Raw genomic sequence first — 17526 nt, forward strand, 5'->3', positions numbered from 1 at the left:
TCTCAGTACTTCGAAGAGGATTCGAGGTTGAAAGACAATATTTTGAACATAAGTGGATTGAGGTACCCGGCGTCTGACTGGCTGGCTCATGCTGTCACCTTCAGAGATCTGTCCGACCCCTCGGCATACGATAAGGTATGTAGCTTGACTAATCTTCTCCTCTGCTTTGAAGTGATAATATCGGTACGAATACCTACCTTACCTAGGCAACTTGTTTAGAAATGGGAGTACCTAGCTCATTGATATGCCTCGCCTCAAACTAACAGCAGTGTCGCTATTCTATCTTGCACTGTCTAGTCCCCCTCCATCGTCCAGACATGTCCAGTGCGACTTTACCTACCTTGGGCCCTGAGGTGCAAGACGGGCACTAGGTACATCAGACCCGGCTGCATTACCTAAGGCAAGGTACCAATGCAGTGAACCTCCTTATTTGGTGAAGTGGATATAAGGTAGGTAAGGTACCGCCTCACACACGCTCATGAGGTAACTTAGCGACCTTAAGGCACCTTACTTCCATTACCTATGGGTAGGCTAATACCACTTGCTTAGGTACCTGCCTTAGCAGCGGCCAAAAACATCACCTCAGCGCTCGTTCCTCCAACTGGCCAAGCCCAGCTCTCTCTCTCCCGGCGTTTTTACTTTGGTCGGGTGCCCCTGTCCACGTCCACGTCCACTTCTGTTGGAATCTCAAAAAGTTGTCCAGTTCTGCTCTTCACACCAGGACCGGCTGTCCTCCTTTCTTCAGCTGCCATTGAACTACTCACCCCTTTCACGTCCCATCCTTCACCTTTACATCTGCGTGCAATCTATCCCAACTTGCCAAATTCTTGGAGATAATCCCGATGGTCGTTCATTGAACTTTGCGTAGCGTGCACTCTCATTCTCTTGTCTCTCTTGTTACCTCCCGTTCTTCATCAATCATCTCTTACAAGGGCCCCATACAAACTGTACCCATAAGGTTGGTACGGAGTACCAAATCTAGGCTGGCCTGCCCTTCATCTCCAAAGCCACCTTCCATCCACGTCTCTTGCTCCTCCATCTTCTCATCCCCTACCTCGACGACCGACGCGAAGCAGACGAAGACCGCCACGATCGAGACGCCAATAGCAGCGAGTCCGACGCACAAGACAGGTCAACGGTATTTGCCTCTGGCAGTTACCACTTCCAATCTCTCCTGCAACCAACTCTTGCCCACTCGCTTGCCCATGAATCTCACGACTTGCTCCGAGCTCCCACCCCTAGACCTACCGAATCCCATCCGCCAACCTTCCCGGGAATACTAGTTCTCCATCGTCGCCATCTCCGGTACCTAATCGATCGAATACTCTCGAAGCTGTCACAATGTCGGAGAACTACGATGTCGGAACGCGGGCGTGGCAGCCCGATGCTACGGAGGGCTGGGTCGCGTCTGAGGTTGTCAACAAGACCGAAGATGGCCCAAAGGTTAAGCTTGTTTTCAAGCTGGACAATGGCGAGGTATGGTACCTCTGGTGCCTCAGCTAGGCCTGCAAACGCGTATTGACGACCAAATAGGAGAAGACGGTTGAGGTCACCGCCGAGGCCCTCCAGAAAGGCGATTCATCCCTCCCACCTCTGATGAATCCAACCATGCTTGAGGCCAGCGATGACCTGACGAATCTGTCCCATCTCAACGAGCCTGCAGGTACGTTACAAGTCTTGCTTCGATACTCTCTGGCGTTTTCATGACTGACTCTGCCCGCCTCTAGTCTTGCAAGCCATCCGCCTTAGATATGCACAGAAGGAAATTTACACATACAGTGGAATCGTTCTGATTGCGGCGAACCCTTTCGCCAGAGTAGACTCGCTCTACGTCCCAGGCATGGTCCAGGTCTATGCCGGCAAGCAGAGAGCGACGCAAGCACCGCACTTGTTCGCCATTGCAGAAGAGGCTTTCATGTAGGCTGACCTGTCCTCGCGCTACGCCATGAGACTAGCCACAGAGTACTTGCTAATGGGTTGCAGTGACATGGTGCGAAGCGGAAAGAACCAGACTGTCGTCGTGTCGGGAGAGTCAGGTGCTGGAAAAACGGTCAGCGCCAAGTACATCATGCGATACTTCGCAACCAGAGAATCCCCCGACAACCCGGGAACGCGGTCCAAGAAGGGCGCCGAAGCTATGAGCGAAACGGAAGAACAGATCCTAGCTACGAATCCCATCATGGAGGCCTTCGGAAACGCAAAGACGACGCGCAACGATAACTCGTCACGATTCGGCAAATACATCGAGATCATGTTCGACGATAAAACCAACATCATTGGCGCCAAGATTCGCACCTACCTCCTCGAGCGATCCAGACTTGTTTTCCAACCCCTGAAGGAGCGCAACTACCACATTTTCTACCAACTTGTTGCTGGTGCCTCAGACAAGGAGCGTCAGGATCTGCATCTGTTGCCCATTGAGGAGTTCGAGTACCTCAACCAGGGCAACTGCCCAACGATCGATGGTGTCGACGATAAGGCCGAGTTTGAAGCGACAAAGGCGTCTCTGCGGACAATCGGTGTCACCGATGCACAGCAGTCGGAGATCTTCAGACTCCTTTCTGGTCTGCTCCACCTAGGCAACATCAAGATTGGAGCCTCGCGCAACGATAGTGTCCTCGCGCCGACAGAGCCCTCGCTTGAGCTGGCTTCATCGATCCTGGGTGTCAACGGAACGGAGTTCGCCAAGTGGATTGTCAAAAAGCAGTTGGTCACGAGAGGCGAAAAGATTACGTCAAACTTGACGCAGGCTCAGGCCATCGTCGTCCGTGATTCAGTCGCCAAGTTCATCTACTCCAGCCTTTTTGACTGGCTCGTCGATATCATCAACCACAGTCTGGCAACTGAAGAAGTCTTGAACCGCGTCATCTCATTCATTGGTGTGCTTGATATCTATGGCTTCGAACACTTTGCCAAGAACTCTTTCGAGCAGTTCTGCATTAATTACGCCAATGAGAAGCTACAGCAAGAATTCAACCAACACGTGTTCAAGCTGGAGCAAGAAGAATATCTGAGGGAAAAGATCGACTGGACTTTCATCGAGTTTTCCGACAATCAACCGGCCATCGATCTCATCGAGGGCAAGCTCGGTATCCTGTCGCTGCTGGACGAGGAGTCTCGTCTTCCCATGGGCTCCGACGAGCAGTTTGTCACGAAACTGCACCACAACTACGGCACCGACAAGCACAAGTTCTACAAAAAGCCTAGATTCGGCAAGTCTGCGTTCACCGTTTGCCACTATGCTGTGGATGTCACGTACGAATCTGAGGGTTTCATCGAGAAGAACCGCGACACCGTACCTGATGAACATATGGCGGTCCTCCGTGCCTCGACGAATAAGTTCCTCCGCGATGTCTTGGATGCAGCTTCTGCCGTGCGTGAAAAGGACGTCGCCTCCGCTTCATCGAGCTCAGTGAAACCCGCCGCTGGTAGGAAGATCGGCGTGGCCGTCAACAGAAAGCCGACGTTGGGAGGTATATTCCGTTCTTCGCTCATTGAGCTCATGAACACCATCAACAACACAGACGTTCACTACATTCGTTGCATCAAGCCTAATGAGGCGAAGGAGGCGTGGAAGTTTGAGGGCCCCATGGTCCTCAGTCAGTTGCGGGCTTGCGGTGTTCTCGAGACTGTTCGCATAAGTTGCGCTGGTTACCCTACTCGATGGACATACGAGGAGTTTGCTCTGCGCTACTACATGCTCATCAACTCGGACCTGTGGGCGTCGGATATTAGGGAAGTGGCCAACGCTATCCTTACCAAGGCACTTGGCACCAGCTCGGGCAAAGGTTCCGACAAGTACCAGCTGGGCCTCACCAAGATCTTTTTCCGTGCCGGCATGCTCGCCTTCCTCGAGAACCTGCGCACAAACCGTCTCAACGATTGCGCCATTTTGATCCAGAAGAACCTCCGTGCTAAGTTCTACCGCCGTCGCTACCTTGAGGCCCGCCAAGCCATCGTGACTTTTCAGTCCGCAGTGCGAGCATACAACGCCCGAAAGCAAGTCCAGGAGCTCCGCACCGTCAAAGCAGCAACAACAATACAGCGGGTTTGGCGTGGTCAACGGCAAAGAAAGGAGTACATACGCATCAGGAACGATGTCGTCCTGGCGCAAGCGGCGGCCAAAGGTTACCTTCGACGAAAAGAAATCATGGAGACCCGCGTAGGTAACGCAGCTATGCTCATCCAGCGCGTGTGGCGGTCTCGACGACAAGTCTTGGCTTGGAGGCAATACAGGAAGAAGGTTACTCTCATCCAGAGCCTGTGGCGTGGCAGACTCGCCCGTCGTGATTACAAGAAGACTCGAGAGGAAGCTCGTGATCTGAAGCAGATCTCGTACAAGCTCGAAAACAAGGTCGTCGAACTGACACAATCTCTCGGCACCATGAAGGCACAGAACAAGAACTTGTCATCACAGGTGGAGAACTATGAGGGTCAAATCAAGGCTTGGAAGAACCGCCACAATGCCTTGGAGGCTCGGACGAAGGAGCTCCAGACCGAGGCCAACCAGGGTAGCATCGCAGTTGCTAGACTGCAGGCAATGGAGGACGAGATGAAGAAGCTCCAGCAGAGCTTCGAGGAATCAACGTCCAATATCAAGAGGATGCAGGAGGAAGAGCGGGAGCTGAGAGAATCTCTGCGCTCTACGAGCACAGAGCTAGACACTGTTCGCCAGCAGAGTGCACAGATCGAGAGCGAGAAGCTTTCACTGCGCCAACAGCTCGCCGAACTGCAAGATCAGCTGGAGCTGGCGAGAAGAATGGCCCCGGCCAATGGCGAGCTTGCCAACGGTGCTGTTCAGGCGCCACCGTCGGCCGCGCCTGGCCTCATCAACCTCGTGTCCTCAAAGAAACCGAAGAGGAGGAGTGCCGGTGCCGAACCCAGCACTGCTGTGGATCGCTTCAGCGCTGCTTACAACCCCCGTCCTGTTTCGATGGCCATCACCAGCACTGCCCACAGACAGAACCTGCAGGGCACAGGTTTCATGCCTGGTGTCGATAACATCGAGCTCGAACTCGAGACGCTCTTGGCCGACGAAGATGGTCTTAATGAGGAGGTCACCATGGGTCTCATCCGCAATCTCAAGATCCCTTCCCCAAACACAAACCCGCCACCATCCGACAAGGAGGTTCTCTTCCCCTCTTATCTCATCAACTTGGTTACCTCCGAGATGTGGAACAATGGCTTTGTCAAAGAGTCTGAGCGCTTCCTCGCCAATGTTATGCAGTCGATTCAGCAGGAAGTTATGCAACATGACGGCGATGAGGCCATCAACCCGGGGGCCTTCTGGCTTTCCAACGTGCATGAGATGCTGTCGTTCGTCTTCCTTGCCGAGGACTGGTACGAGGCGCAGAAGACGGACAACTATGAGTACGACCGTCTTCTGGAGATTGTCAAGCACGACTTGGAGAGTTTGGAGTTCAATATCTACCATACCTGGATGAAGGTCTTGAAGAAGAAGCTTCAGAAAATGATCATCCCCGCCATCATTGAGTCTCAGTCGCTTCCGGGCTTTGTCACCAACGAAAGCAGTCGTTTCCTTGGCAAACTTTTGCAGTCCAACTCGACTCCCGCCTATAGCATGGACAACCTGCTCAGCCTACTCAACAGCGTGTTCCGCGCCATGAAGGCTTACTACCTCGAAGACTCCATCATTACGCAGACCATCACTGAATTGCTTCGTCTCGTTGGCGTCACCGCCTTCAACGACCTCCTGATGAGGCGCAACTTCCTCTCCTGGAAGCGTGGTCTTCAGATCAACTACAACATCACGCGTATTGAGGAGTGGTGCAAGAGTCATGATATGCCTGAGGGTACTCTCCAGCTAGAGCACTTGATGGTAAGTGTCCATCGTCCAGGACAGAGCCTAAGCGAGCCAAGCTAACCCGTTCTATAGCAAGCAACGAAGCTTCTTCAACTGAAGAAGGCGACCCTGAATGATATTGAGATTATTCAGGATATTTGTTGGATGTGAGTGGAATCCCGTTTCATGCACGGCAAGGTTATGTGGAAGTTGCTGACAAGATATTTCTCGACAGGCTGTCGCCCAACCAGATCCAAAAGCTCCTGAACCAGTACTTAGTCGCAGACTATGAGCAGCCCATCAACGGCGAGATCATGAAGGCTGTTGCCTCCAGGGTCACGGAAAAGAGCGATGTACTGCTGCTCCAAGCCGTCGACATGGACGACAGTGGACCTTACGAGATTGCCGAACCCAGAGTCATCACCGCTCTAGAGACTTACACTCCTTCATGTATGTGGACTACATCGAAAGTCGTACCAGATCCGGCCTCGCTAACAATGAATTACTAGGGCTACAAACCCCGCGCTTGAAACGTCTCGCTGAGATCGTGTCTGCTCAAGCAATTGCTCAGCAAGAGAAGCTCGAGTACGATCCTGAGGACGACTTCGAGCCCAATGGCGACCTTGCCGAGGTTGATGAGGAAGATGTGGCCGCATAACCGTGTACAGCCAAACGATTCTAGAAGATGCCCTTGTCTGTCTTGATAAGTAGACAGGTAGGTAATAGAGCCTACCGTGTAGAGTGTTTCGTCCTTGTTTTGCTCGCTGGCCTCTAACCAAGACTGGCCACTGGAATGATGACGACTATCAAGTGAGCGGTGGCCTAGGAATGGGCGGCGGTGTGTCTGTAGCTTCCTTCTTTAGGGAGCTAGATCTGGGGATTTATTACGTCAGGTTCTTGCATGGATAATGTAGAAAGAAGCAATAGTTGTGATGGCGTTAAGTTTGACCGTGGATGTTGCCGATTAAGTGATTGAGACAAGGTGGGAAGGACGGGAGAGTTGGAAAGAAAAAACTGTGCATCGAACACATTCGTCCAGCCTATTCATATTCGGAAGCTTGGGTGGAAAACGGCTGCCCGGACACTGTAAAAGTAGTGCCCATCATGTTTTCTATTCTTGTAGCAGACTACTCAGGTGGCAGAGGTGGGAAGGAGGCTATATCCGAGATGACAGCTTCTTGTACTTGGCATTATGAGCAATTGCCTCCAGTATTCCCAAACAATCGATTTCAGGTGCTTTCCCCCCACCTGCATGATGAAAGATCCCAAAACTCTCCGAAGCTACAATGAAGGTGAGAGTCACCTGATGCATATTGAGAATAGACTGCCCTCTTCAGATTCTATCTAAGGTAGAAGCCGTAGATGTCTTGGTTGAGGGTAACAGGTGAGCGCCCCGCACGTGACCGCGACGCACCCACCAACCCTACCCATACCAAAGCGCTGTAATTGGATAGCGCGCATTCATGCTACCTGAGAAAGTGGCCCTCACTGGACTCACTTACATGCAATGCAATAAACGAAGCTTTTCACGTCCAGTTTCTTTCTCTATCCTTTTCTAGCTCTAAACGGCCCTTGCCATACCTATCTTCAGCCTTATACTCGCCACTATTCTGAGAGACGCCTGGAGAATCGTTCAGTCCATCGTAGCGTCAATCCAGATTTTGTTTCCCAAAATGAGAACGTCACCAAACATCATCGTCACTGGTACGCCAGGCGTGGGCAAGACGACGCACTGCGAAGAGCTCGCTAGGCGTACAGGCCTCAAGCACCTCTCAGTCAACCAAGTTGTCAAAGATCGGGAGTGTCATGAGGGTTGGGACGACGAGTTTCAGAGTTGGATTGTTGACGAAGACAAGGTTTGCCCCCCTGTTGCACTCATTTTCTCTTCTTATTGGGAATTGGAGTCTGCCGCTGCGCTTCCTGTCACTCGGTATCTCCATTGCTTGAATGTTCGCTATACTAACGAATACGGGGTTCAGTTGCTCGATGCCATTGAGGGTGACGTCCAGGAGGGGGCTACATCATTGACTGGCACGCCTGCGACTTATTCCCCAAAAGTTGGATTGACCTCGTAGTTGTGCTGCGTGTGGACTCGACGACACTCTATGACCGTCTATCAGCAAGGTAAGTGAGGCTGTGTGGTCCTATCTTGTTCTTCTTCCGCTATTATTGTTGCTTTCTCCCCCTCTTTGTTTCTTCTTCTTGAATGAGTGGCAGCGAAAAGGCTGCCAATAAGGATGATGAGCGCTAACGCGGCTGGGTTTGCTCCATTCAGGAAATATCCCGAGGCCAAGCTTCAGGAGAATCTAGACTCGGAGATCATGGAGGTCCTACTTCAAGAGGCTAGGGAGGCTTTTGATGAAGAAATAGTCGTCGAGCTTACGAGCAATACATCCGATGAAATGGAGACCAACATTTCGAGGGTGGAGGCTTGGCTTGAGCAATGGAAGAACGACCACTCGTCATGATGGGATGGACGAGAAGGAGTGACGACGTAACAAGAATTGGACTATGAGCTTGGTTCCCCTGTGAGACTGGGTTTCTCCGGAGTAGAGGGGGATGAAAGAGCAAAGAGAAGTGCTGGCGATGTTACTTCCAGGTTGGGAAAGCGAGGTGCATGGACATATTCGTACCCAAAAGGGCCTTAGATGTGGTCTCTCTAAAAGTTTTCGTCAGTCCCCTACATTAACCACGCAATAATCTGTTGCGCAGTCATTCTTATGTCTCGATGGTAGGCCCAGCACGCCCAAGTCTTTTCTATGCCTGCGACATCCAGATATGATATATGCAGGTAGCCGACGTCAGTAAGGTGGATAATGCAACAGGGTGCGATAACATTTTTCCCACATTGAGGCAAAGAGTTCGATGGGGTTAATGTCAAATCTCTTACGTACATAACACGATTGGTTGCAGTTATATGCCAATCCATTGTGGCACGCCACGCGCATAGCTTGTCCTTCAACCAGCACTCCCTATCCGAGCACCCAGACCAGAACTTCCGCCACTCACCTCTGCCCGTCATGTCTACGCCGCCGACGGTCAAATTCATCACTGGCAATGCCAATAAGTTGCGAGAGGTCAAAGCCATCCTGGAACCAGCAATCACGGTACAAAGCCATGCTGTTGACCTCGAGGAAGTCCAAGGCACAGTTGAGGAAGTCACCATAGCAAAATGTCGCAAGGCTGCCGAGACTGTGAGTAGCAGGGTCTCAGAAACTTCCAAAGTGCAATCCATGGCATATTGATTCATTCATCTCTTAGATCCAAGGACCTGTTCTGGTTGAAGACACCTGCCTATGCTTCAAGGCCCTCGGCGATCTCCCGGGCCCTTACATGTATGTTTTGTTGGGGCCGACATGTCTTCATGTCTTTCCGTCAGACATCCTCGATTACTGACCGTTTTTACCCAGCAAATGGTTCATGGAATCCATTGGCCACCAGGGTCTAAACAATCTACTAGTTGCATACGAGGATAAGTCTGCCGATGCCGTGTGCACGTTTGCCTACTCGCCGGGTCCTGGAAGCGAACCTCTCCTCTTCCAAGGACGAACTAGAGTAAGTCATCAACATTATTGTTCGTGCCTGAATATTTGCCAACCTTATAACTAGGGCAAGATCGTGCCGCCTCGAGGCCCGGTTGACTTTGGTAAGCAGAAGTCTGACACTTTCCTATGCAAACTTCGAAGCTAACCACGTTAAGGATGGGATGCCATTTTCGAATATGATGGTCAGACGTAAGTCTATTGTCGAGTGTTGGCCGATGTTTGCCTTGCTAACGAGTCACCAAGCTATGCCGAGATGGACAAGGCGGCAAAAAATAAGATCTCTCATCGCGGTCGTGCTCTCGCGAAGCTGCAACACTGGTTCGCTCAACAGCGAACCGAGTGATCGTTATAGATGAGACGTTCACAGATGGGCCTCGTCAACTTGGCAGCTCTTCCACCAGTTCTAACATCAAGAGCTACCGTGCGCTGTCGAGGGCACGGGAATTCTGCTATCAAGTCTGCGATACGGATTAGAATCAGTCCGGTCCAGGCCGAATTTTGTGCTCGGGGCCTACCTGAGGATTTCAAACTCGCGATATCTTCGGAGGTACTTGGCGCCCCGGCGATATGGCTTGAGAGATTCGTCTGCCGATTTGTGCTTGAAAGTTTGGCCAATAAGTCGGGCAAGCGCTGGTGGATCGCGAAAGACGGGGTCAAAGACAAGCAGATTAGCAGGGCCATGCATTTGTTTCTCGAAGCCAACGATTGTCAATGAATGGCCTGAACACGACACTCCTCTTAGCAGACTGTTTGTTTTTACGTGATCAGAATAACGACTTACCGGCATGCTGGAAGTATATAGGCGGAAGTGACGTGCAGGTCACTTTTGAACCTTGGCAATGCGCTCCCTGCTTGAAATACTCCTCGACAGCCATCATCAGCTTAGCCTCAGATCTTCCTGGTTCATGATCTCTGAATCCCTGCGCAGTGCATCTGCTTCAGCGTCAGCTTTTTACTCATGTGGGTTTTCAAGAACTTATACACCCACGGTATCTGAAGGCCAACGAAGAGTGCCTGTGCCTAGGAGCCCAATTAGTTAGGCTAAAGTTTTGATAATACTGCAAACTGCTTGCCGTCTTACCTCCGGAGTACCAATGTACTTGCGTGTCCCCTTGATGCCACCGGTTTCGATTCGCCCCTGGGAATTGATGCCAAGGTCCCAGGCTCTCTCGATGAGCTCCTGGATCTCGAATATAGTAGGTAGACGGCCCCTGAAATGTTCCATGCCAGGGGCATTGGCGCCAACAATGTAAGAAACCATCATTTGAATGTTGCGATAGCCGCAGAAGCCACCTAGGTTTCAATAAGCATCAGTTTTCCCGGATAAATTGCCGAGACTACGATACCTTCTTTCTTGAGCTTTGATACATGCTGGACGGCCGAGTCGCACAAAAAGGCATATTCGGTAGATTTGCTCTGGCTCAGAAGCTGCTCGAGAACAGAAATCACCCCTAGTTGTGTCAGTGTCACCCGATCACGCAAAGGCAGGGCACTCACCATCGCTCTTGACTTCGCCACCTTTATGAAGAAGAGATACGAGCCAGTCTGGCATCTGTTGTTCATGCGCATATTTCCCCAGCTCTGCTTTCTAATAATGATCAGTCGGAGTTCTGGGTCCAAGCAATTAGGAGAGAATTACGTACTCCAAGTCGTTTCTCTCCTTCCTTGCCTTTCGACTTTGCGTTTAGTGACAACAGTTTCCCCCATTGCTCAGCAGCCGTATTCTGACCGTCGACGGCGTGTTCGCGGTAATCACTAGAGGCGGCGGCGGCGGTGGTGACAGTTGTATTATTGGGGTGCCGAGATTGTATGACGGCTTGGGAATTTGGGTTCTCAGCAACTTGACGGTCTTCTTCGAGGTGAAGGTCCATGTGGTAGTCAATTTCAGCCAAGGGAATGCATTCACCGCAACCCTCGATTGGACACTCGGCATACTGCTCTTGCGGTGACTGCGTTATGGGTGGGGGAGGGTGAGAATTGTCTTCCTCAGGGTGAAAAGTCTCCATGTGCTGAAACGCAGTCAGTTGACTGAAGAGACTTTTGAATATAACTAGGCTTACCAGCAACATCTCGATTTCTCCTCCGCCAGCCTTTCCACAAAAGGGACAGATAATGTTCTGCTCCATGCTGACAGACTCCGGCAGATAGTGAGGGCCAGGCTAGCCAGGTGAATATCTAAGGGATTCAGAGACGGCGTTTGGATGGGATGAAGTTGAAATGAGACGAGTGGGATGACGGCAGTATAATGGACAGTGCGATGCACCGCATATGAACGTCTGCCGGGTCGGTGAAAGGCAATTTCGCTTGATCAACAAGGCAAGGAGGATCCAGTCAAAGCTTGTTTGCTTCAAAGCATTGTTGTATAGCGTTCGACACTTGACTTGAGATGTTGCACGAATGAGGGCACAAAGATGGTAGATTCCCAGTGTATGGTTCTCCGAGGGGCCCGAGTTGGAGGTGCTTGTAAATATGTAGGCAAGCAAAGTATAAAAGTAGAAGGAAGGTTTCTGTCTTTGCTGCTTTCTAGATTCCCACAAGCCAGACGGTCAGAAAAAGCTGTCGGAGAGGTATGTGAGGTACGGAAGGAATTAATAGGAATGTGTCGCATTGGGCAGTCCCCTCGATGTCAGGGGCAGTGAAAGCGACCAAACTGGACGGGACTCGATGAGTTGAGTTCCTAGCTGATGTAAGGCAGGGTCCACAGGCCCATTCGCGAGCCCGACCAGCAAGTAGGCACGGTGGGCTCCTACCTACCTTACTTAGCATGTAATAATACTTAAGGCGAGGTAGGTTCCATCCTTCCACGCAGTGCCACCTTAGTTTGGCAAGTAATTATTATCGCAACCTACCTTAAGTATCCGTATCCGTACAACCCCCCCCTGCAACTCAACTCAAACACCCGCATTGTACCCACAGCGTCCGGGACAGTGGCTTAAGAATAAGGGACCATCATCATTTTGGTTGGTCGTACGGATACTTCAGAGCGTTGCGCTATCGTAGTGTTTTACTGCCTTGATCGCATGTCTTTGTGCACTCCCATCAACCTCAAATATTGCCCTGAACAACTGCTACCTACCATGTCACCGTATTAGAATGCCCGCACCAGTCGACTACTCTTTGTAGACCGATATGGGTTTGAGAATAAGTGTAATTGATGTAGTGATCTCTCTAATTTCCTACATGAGAATGCATTTGCCCCCCTCTGCCGTCTCGCCTGGATTTTGGGCCTTTTCAATCTCAGCAATCAAGATATCAAAGGCCTTTCCGACATTCTCGTTGTATCGTGCGCTAGCCTCGGTCCATCCGCATTGAATCTTCTCTGCTACCCTCTTGCCTTCCTCTGCGCTGACTTGTCGCTGCTCGGGACGGAGATCGCTCTTGTTACCGACGATGACTATAGGGACTGATTCGGTACCCTTTCAAGATTCCAGTCAGTACTTCGCTCTTGCTCGCTCATTCCGCCACGGGGGTGTAGGTACCAAATGATTCAGAATCTTCTCGCGGATTACTTGCACCATCTCAAAGGACGGTAAAGACGACACCGAGTAGACTAGCATGTAGCCGTGGATGCCGATGAAGTGTTTTGAGTTCAAAATGCTGTATTCATCCTGGTTTTTTCCTGCCTGTTAGTCGTGGCACTTGTCTGTTCTCGCATCTCTGACCCCATGTGTAGCGCTTCCGACCTTTTCTCCTAGATGCAACCCGCCGGTTCGTCTAGTCGTTGCTAGAAGCAATCTGGGGATGACATACCTGTCCTGCAGTATCGACAATTTCTGTCGCAAATTCCTGTCCCTTGTGGCGAATCGTTTTGCTGAAGGTATTCTCGATAGTAGGGTAATAACTGTCAACGAAGTGGCCGTCTACGAACTGGACTGCCAATGATGATTTGCCTTGCGAAGTGAAGATGTTAGTCTATGAAAACCGCTTTCCAAAACTAGTTGTCATTGTTATAATGCAAACAAGGCCAGTTGGGCCGTATCGTAAATGAAAGTATGAGGGAGAGGACTTACCAACAGAACGACTGCCAACAATGGCCACCTTTCGGTTCTTTGGCGCCGGCATTTATGTGACTGATGAGAAGGAGACGAATGAAATGGATGTGTTTTCGCTAGAGCTCTGTGTTGGGGAAGGAGATTCCCGTACTGCTGGTTTCGAGAAAGTTCGTGGTAGAGAGGCTGAAAGAAGGAAGGGTTGTAGAGGAGACTAGACGATTGCCGCGTGTCTTTGCTGTGCAGTGCAGGCACGGAGGGATGTCTTCTTTTTTTTTTTTTTTTTGATCGCACGTTATTACCTTAGGTAATAGGCGAGAGGACAAATTGAGGAGCGAAGAGACAATTCTTGTCGAAGCAGGCAGAAAGGATCGATGTTGCAGCGTAGAGGTGTAGCGGAAAGCGGTAGTGCTAATGGATGTAGAAGGAGAGATTGATGTAGGGGGGATGGAGCGGCGGCATGGCGTATGCAAGTATGGAACCCAGCGGCAGAGAGCGAGATATAACGCAGGCACATGCACATCTCTGAGGAGAGGTGGGCTTCCGCTACCAGAAGCTAGCACTTGAACATTGCCCTGTGCTCAGGTCACTTAACAGCTCTGGCCTGCCCGTGGGCTTAGCACACTTATGAGGTAATACCTATGTACTACCTAGGTAGACGTGATCGATTCCTCGATACCAAATGACTTATGTGACTAAGGTGCCGAAGCCAGGACCAAGAACTACCGTTTCTATGCGCTATCGTCACTTATTTAAGAAGAAATGATACGTTCGTATTTACTACAGCTTGGCTTTGTCATAATCGTGTTGCCTCTCGTCCCACCCACCAATTCTAGATAAGAGACATGTCCCCAATGTCCTACACCACATCCAGTCTGGATTCCGAATAAGACCTTGACACCCAACTCGGCGAAGGTTGTGATACTCCAGAAACCCCACCAACCTGGAAAATCCCACGGCACAAGGGACCTATCCATACAATAATCGAAATCAGATGTGCGCTAGAATGTTTGAGCAATGATTGGTAGTAAGATGAGCTGGATCCAGCTGGACACCTCAGTATGGATCGTCATCCAATTCGAAAGTTAGGTGACGAGAGTTCTTTTAGAATACCCAAAGACGAGTAACGGAAGCGTCGTGCTCCTCGCAAACCATGCCGCCGGGATACCTGCCTGCCTGCCTATCCACCGGCCTTCATCGCCGGGCTAGTCTATCACAATTCTTGTGGCGGTCAACCCCCCTGAACCGGATTGCCACCTTCTCATCCCAAAAGATGTTGCTAGCGATGGCGGCACCTTGACTGAGGATGCCACCTGTCTTGGCTGTAGCCATTTCTCTAGATCCAAATAAATCATATTGTTCTTCGTTCACTCCAATGAATGCGGCTGTAGCTTGCTACCGACTAGAGGCCTTACGCCTCTGCCTCAGCTCGTTAACAAGGTTTTGCAAGCTCGTCGTCAACTCATCCGTGTCCAGCTTTTGATGCAAAGCCATGAACTCCTGAATAGAATCGAGCAAGTACTTGGTGCCTCTTCCGTGACTCTTTTCCTCCAGTCGCCGGCGTACTTGACTACCCAATGACAAGTAGCCCAATAGTATCGCCAAGTAACCGTGGGCTACGGCAACTGAGGTTTTCTCGACCGAATCGGCCTACACAAATTTGTTAGTCTGACTGTGCATAGTACCTTTCGTCTGACTCTGATCACTCACCGTTCCAGCCGAATCGCGGTTCTCCAGGTAGACTTCTATCAGCCTGTCCAAGGTTGAGCCGTCCTGCCCGTGCCACGCATCCACAGACTGCCGGGCTGACGGGGAGTGCTCTGACGTATTGATCATGACGCCTAGCAGCAGCATGAGTGTCTCATAAACATCTTTTGAAAAAGCCCCTTTGCGGACAGACTGCTCCAGGAGCTCAAATCCCGCAACGCTGGTCTCAGCTAGCTTCCGGAAAAGATCTCCTCTGCTGAAGGCACTCGCAGCAACGGGATTGTTGTTCGTTGTATTCAGTGCCAATTTCAATACTGTCGACTCGAAATCACCGAATTCTTGCATAGGTCGAGCCATGGCTATCGTCAGAATGTCTGCGAGAATGGGAAGATATCGCTTTGTCCAACGAGGGCCGGCGTCGGACTCCATTGCCACAATTGAGTAGCCTTCGAGGAGAGAAAGCGCTAGGCCGCCGTCTGTTCCCTCAATGCCATGAGCTCTACAGTTTTCCCAGCCTGTCTCGGCGAAGCCAAATAGCTGATCTGCTAAGCTGGAGAGGATATGTCGTGTCGCCGTACTGTCACCATCTTTGCAGAGCACGGATATGGCTTTCAAAGAAACCGTTCTTGGCGACAGCATGACGGGCGGAGAGCCCTTCCATAGATCCAGGTGCTGTATTGTGGATTTCAGAGCAGAAAGTGATGATTGTGCGTTCCTAGATAAGTTAGATTTCCGTTGCGCTGCAACGCTGACAATATCCTCGTCCAGGCTGAACATCGTCGAAGCTAGTTGTGCGATACCTTCGCTCTGTAGCTGAGGGACGAGATGAGGGACCGAGTACGATGTGAATAGAACCAGAACAACAGACAGGAGGACGAAGCCGCTAACAAAGTCCTCTTCTTGTCCGAGAGCGTGAAACAAGGCGTCCTTCGCACCCTGGTCGCGAAATTGACGGACAAACGTCTTGTCCCGCAGCTTACTCGCCAGCTCTAACAAGGCATTGCGCCTCGAGCGGGCTGGCTGTGATCTGGGCGGCTGGGGCGTGCCGACTCTGTCGAGCAAATCGGCCATGCTGTCTGCAAAACGATGATTGGCACCGGCTTGCCTGAGCGCATGGATGTCGATGATGCCACCGCCTCTAGCAGAGTCGTCTTCCTCGATCTCCTCTTCTTCAAATGTAAATGACGCAAGCTTCGACATTGTCGGAGGCGGACTCAGGTCATGCTGGGTGCCGTCCACGCCCATCTGGCTGCCAAGGCTGTCCCCTCCCGACTCATCTGTCTTCAGCGTCCTCTGCTCTCCGTACGTCGATCTCAGTTTCCTAGTACTTGAGAGCACCTTGGGCCGCATCGATGGTTTCGGTGTCATGTCAATAGGCTTTATCGGGGTGGAAGGAGAAGCATCGGCCGCTCTCATCCTAGAGTGCTCTGACGAATCTGACATTTCGGAGTCGGAGTCGGAGCTATCTTCTGTTTGCGCCGCTAACTGATCAATGAGACGGATACGCTTCGGCTTTGACAGCGTTTTCGGCTTGGTCGCTTGTGGTCTCGTAATCGCGGTGCTTGATGTTGCCACCAACAGCGCTTCCGAAGGTTGTGAGACTGCTTGTCGTGTCTGCAAGTTGGTCTCGGTCCTGCGAGGAACCTCAACCTCGGAATGAGCACGAGAGACGATCTTACGTGGTTGTTGTTCGGCTTGTGTCTGTATCTTGGGTCCATCAACACTACGGGGCAGAGATTCCTGTTTGACGACGCCAATAGAACTTGTTGCGCTTGTTTTGAAGGGCGATTTCGCTCGGCGGGTATGAGAAGGCAACCCCGCTGGTGAAGTGACGACAGGTGTTTTGATATCGAGCTTGCGATCGGCTTTGGCTACAGGCGCTACAGCCACCTTCCTCTTCTTCGTTTTGTTCGACCCATCCGACTGGATTACGGTCGCGTCAACAGGTGGCGCAACGTGTCGAGACAGTGGAAGGCGCAAAGGGTCATCGGATGGTGGGTCGTAGAGATCATAGAGCTGTTCGGCAGGCGTTGAGGAGGCATCGATCGGTTGCGCGGCATTGCCGGCGCGTCGCGAAGCATTGGATAAATCGAGAAACGCGTGTATGGGTCGTTTTCGCGATGTCTTGCCGTAGGTTGTTGACTTTTTGCGTGGCACGCTCGGTCCGTCTCTGGTAGCCATGTTATGTCGCGGCCAACGCAAACAGGCTTATTATGACAGCCACGGTGCAGGTTCCCAATGAGGTGAAAGGTGGTGGTTGGCGATACGTGGTGATGACTGGAAACTATGGGAGACTCGGTGTAGCGGATGATGGGCGAAACAAGTAGTCCAGTATTTACTTGGACGGAAGGAGTGACGCAGGCGGTTGTCGAGAAGAGCGTGGGGTCGTTGTTGTTTCTAAGAGGGCCGGGAAGGGATGTAGCTGAGGTGAGGCACGTCCTGCTGGCTTGCGACTCTGCCTTAGTCAAGGTAACAGCCGACA

At 51.3% G+C, this 17526-nt stretch overlaps 6 protein-coding genes across 6 annotated transcripts; 3 read left to right on the plus strand and 3 right to left on the minus strand.

The window, feature by feature from the left end:
* Window positions 1–1341: 1341 nt before the first annotated feature.
* BDP81DRAFT_305529 (P-loop containing nucleoside triphosphate hydrolase protein) lies at window positions 1342–6461 on the plus strand (the record flags this gene model as incomplete). Its single annotated transcript, XM_060583184.1, has 7 exons — window positions 1342–1476; window positions 1534–1663; window positions 1728–1917; window positions 1984–5839; window positions 5897–5970; window positions 6039–6253; window positions 6313–6461. The coding sequence occupies 7 exons, from the start codon at window positions 1342–1344 to the stop codon at window positions 6459–6461; spliced, it is 4749 nt and encodes a 1582-aa protein (XP_060451801.1).
* An 834-nt stretch (window positions 6462–7295) lies between these two features.
* On the plus strand, window positions 7296–8712 carry BDP81DRAFT_413317 (uncharacterized protein). The gene is made up of 3 exons (XM_060589286.1): window positions 7296–7659; window positions 7783–7874; window positions 8079–8712. Exons 1-3 carry the CDS (start codon window positions 7477–7479, stop codon window positions 8269–8271), a joined length of 468 nt encoding a protein of 155 aa, XP_060451802.1. The 5' UTR covers window positions 7296–7476; the 3' UTR covers window positions 8272–8712.
* Window positions 8704–9775, plus strand: BDP81DRAFT_9284 (Ham1 family protein). The gene is made up of 6 exons (XM_060596506.1): window positions 8704–8997; window positions 9065–9138; window positions 9214–9358; window positions 9413–9449; window positions 9504–9537; window positions 9592–9775. The coding sequence occupies exons 1-6, from the start codon at window positions 8824–8826 to the stop codon at window positions 9689–9691; spliced, it is 564 nt and encodes a 187-aa protein (XP_060451803.1). The 5' UTR covers window positions 8704–8823; the 3' UTR covers window positions 9692–9775.
* An 84-nt stretch (window positions 9776–9859) lies between these two features.
* BDP81DRAFT_444444 (peptidase family C78) lies at window positions 9860–11474 on the minus strand (the record flags this gene model as incomplete). The annotated part of the gene is made up of 8 exons (XM_060591843.1): window positions 9860–10068; window positions 10130–10281; window positions 10337–10368; window positions 10430–10641; window positions 10695–10799; window positions 10846–10936; window positions 10992–11357; window positions 11409–11474. The coding sequence occupies 8 exons, from the start codon at window positions 11472–11474 to the stop codon at window positions 9860–9862; spliced, it is 1233 nt and encodes a 410-aa protein (XP_060451804.1).
* Window positions 11475–12478: 1004 nt separating this feature from the next.
* On the minus strand, window positions 12479–13623 carry BDP81DRAFT_413323 (ras family protein). Its single transcript, XM_060589287.1, has 4 exons — window positions 13359–13623; window positions 13099–13238; window positions 12828–12956; window positions 12479–12764 (listed from the first exon to the last, which is right to left on the minus strand). Exons 1-4 carry the CDS (start codon window positions 13408–13410, stop codon window positions 12525–12527), a joined length of 561 nt encoding a protein of 186 aa, XP_060451805.1. The 5' UTR covers window positions 13411–13623; the 3' UTR covers window positions 12479–12524.
* A 1109-nt stretch (window positions 13624–14732) lies between these two features.
* BDP81DRAFT_306404 (uncharacterized protein) lies at window positions 14733–17225 on the minus strand (the record flags this gene model as incomplete). The annotated part of the gene is made up of 2 exons (XM_060583271.1): window positions 14733–14987; window positions 15048–17225. 2 exons carry the CDS (start codon window positions 17223–17225, stop codon window positions 14733–14735), a joined length of 2433 nt encoding a protein of 810 aa, XP_060451806.1.
* Between the last annotated feature and the right edge of the window lie 301 nt (window positions 17226–17526).

Source organism: Colletotrichum phormii (genome assembly GCF_030913505.1).
Source record: "Colletotrichum phormii strain CBS 102054 chromosome Unknown BDP81scaffold_1, whole genome shotgun sequence".
NCBI classification, from domain to species: Eukaryota; Fungi; Ascomycota; class Sordariomycetes; order Glomerellales; family Glomerellaceae; genus Colletotrichum; species Colletotrichum phormii.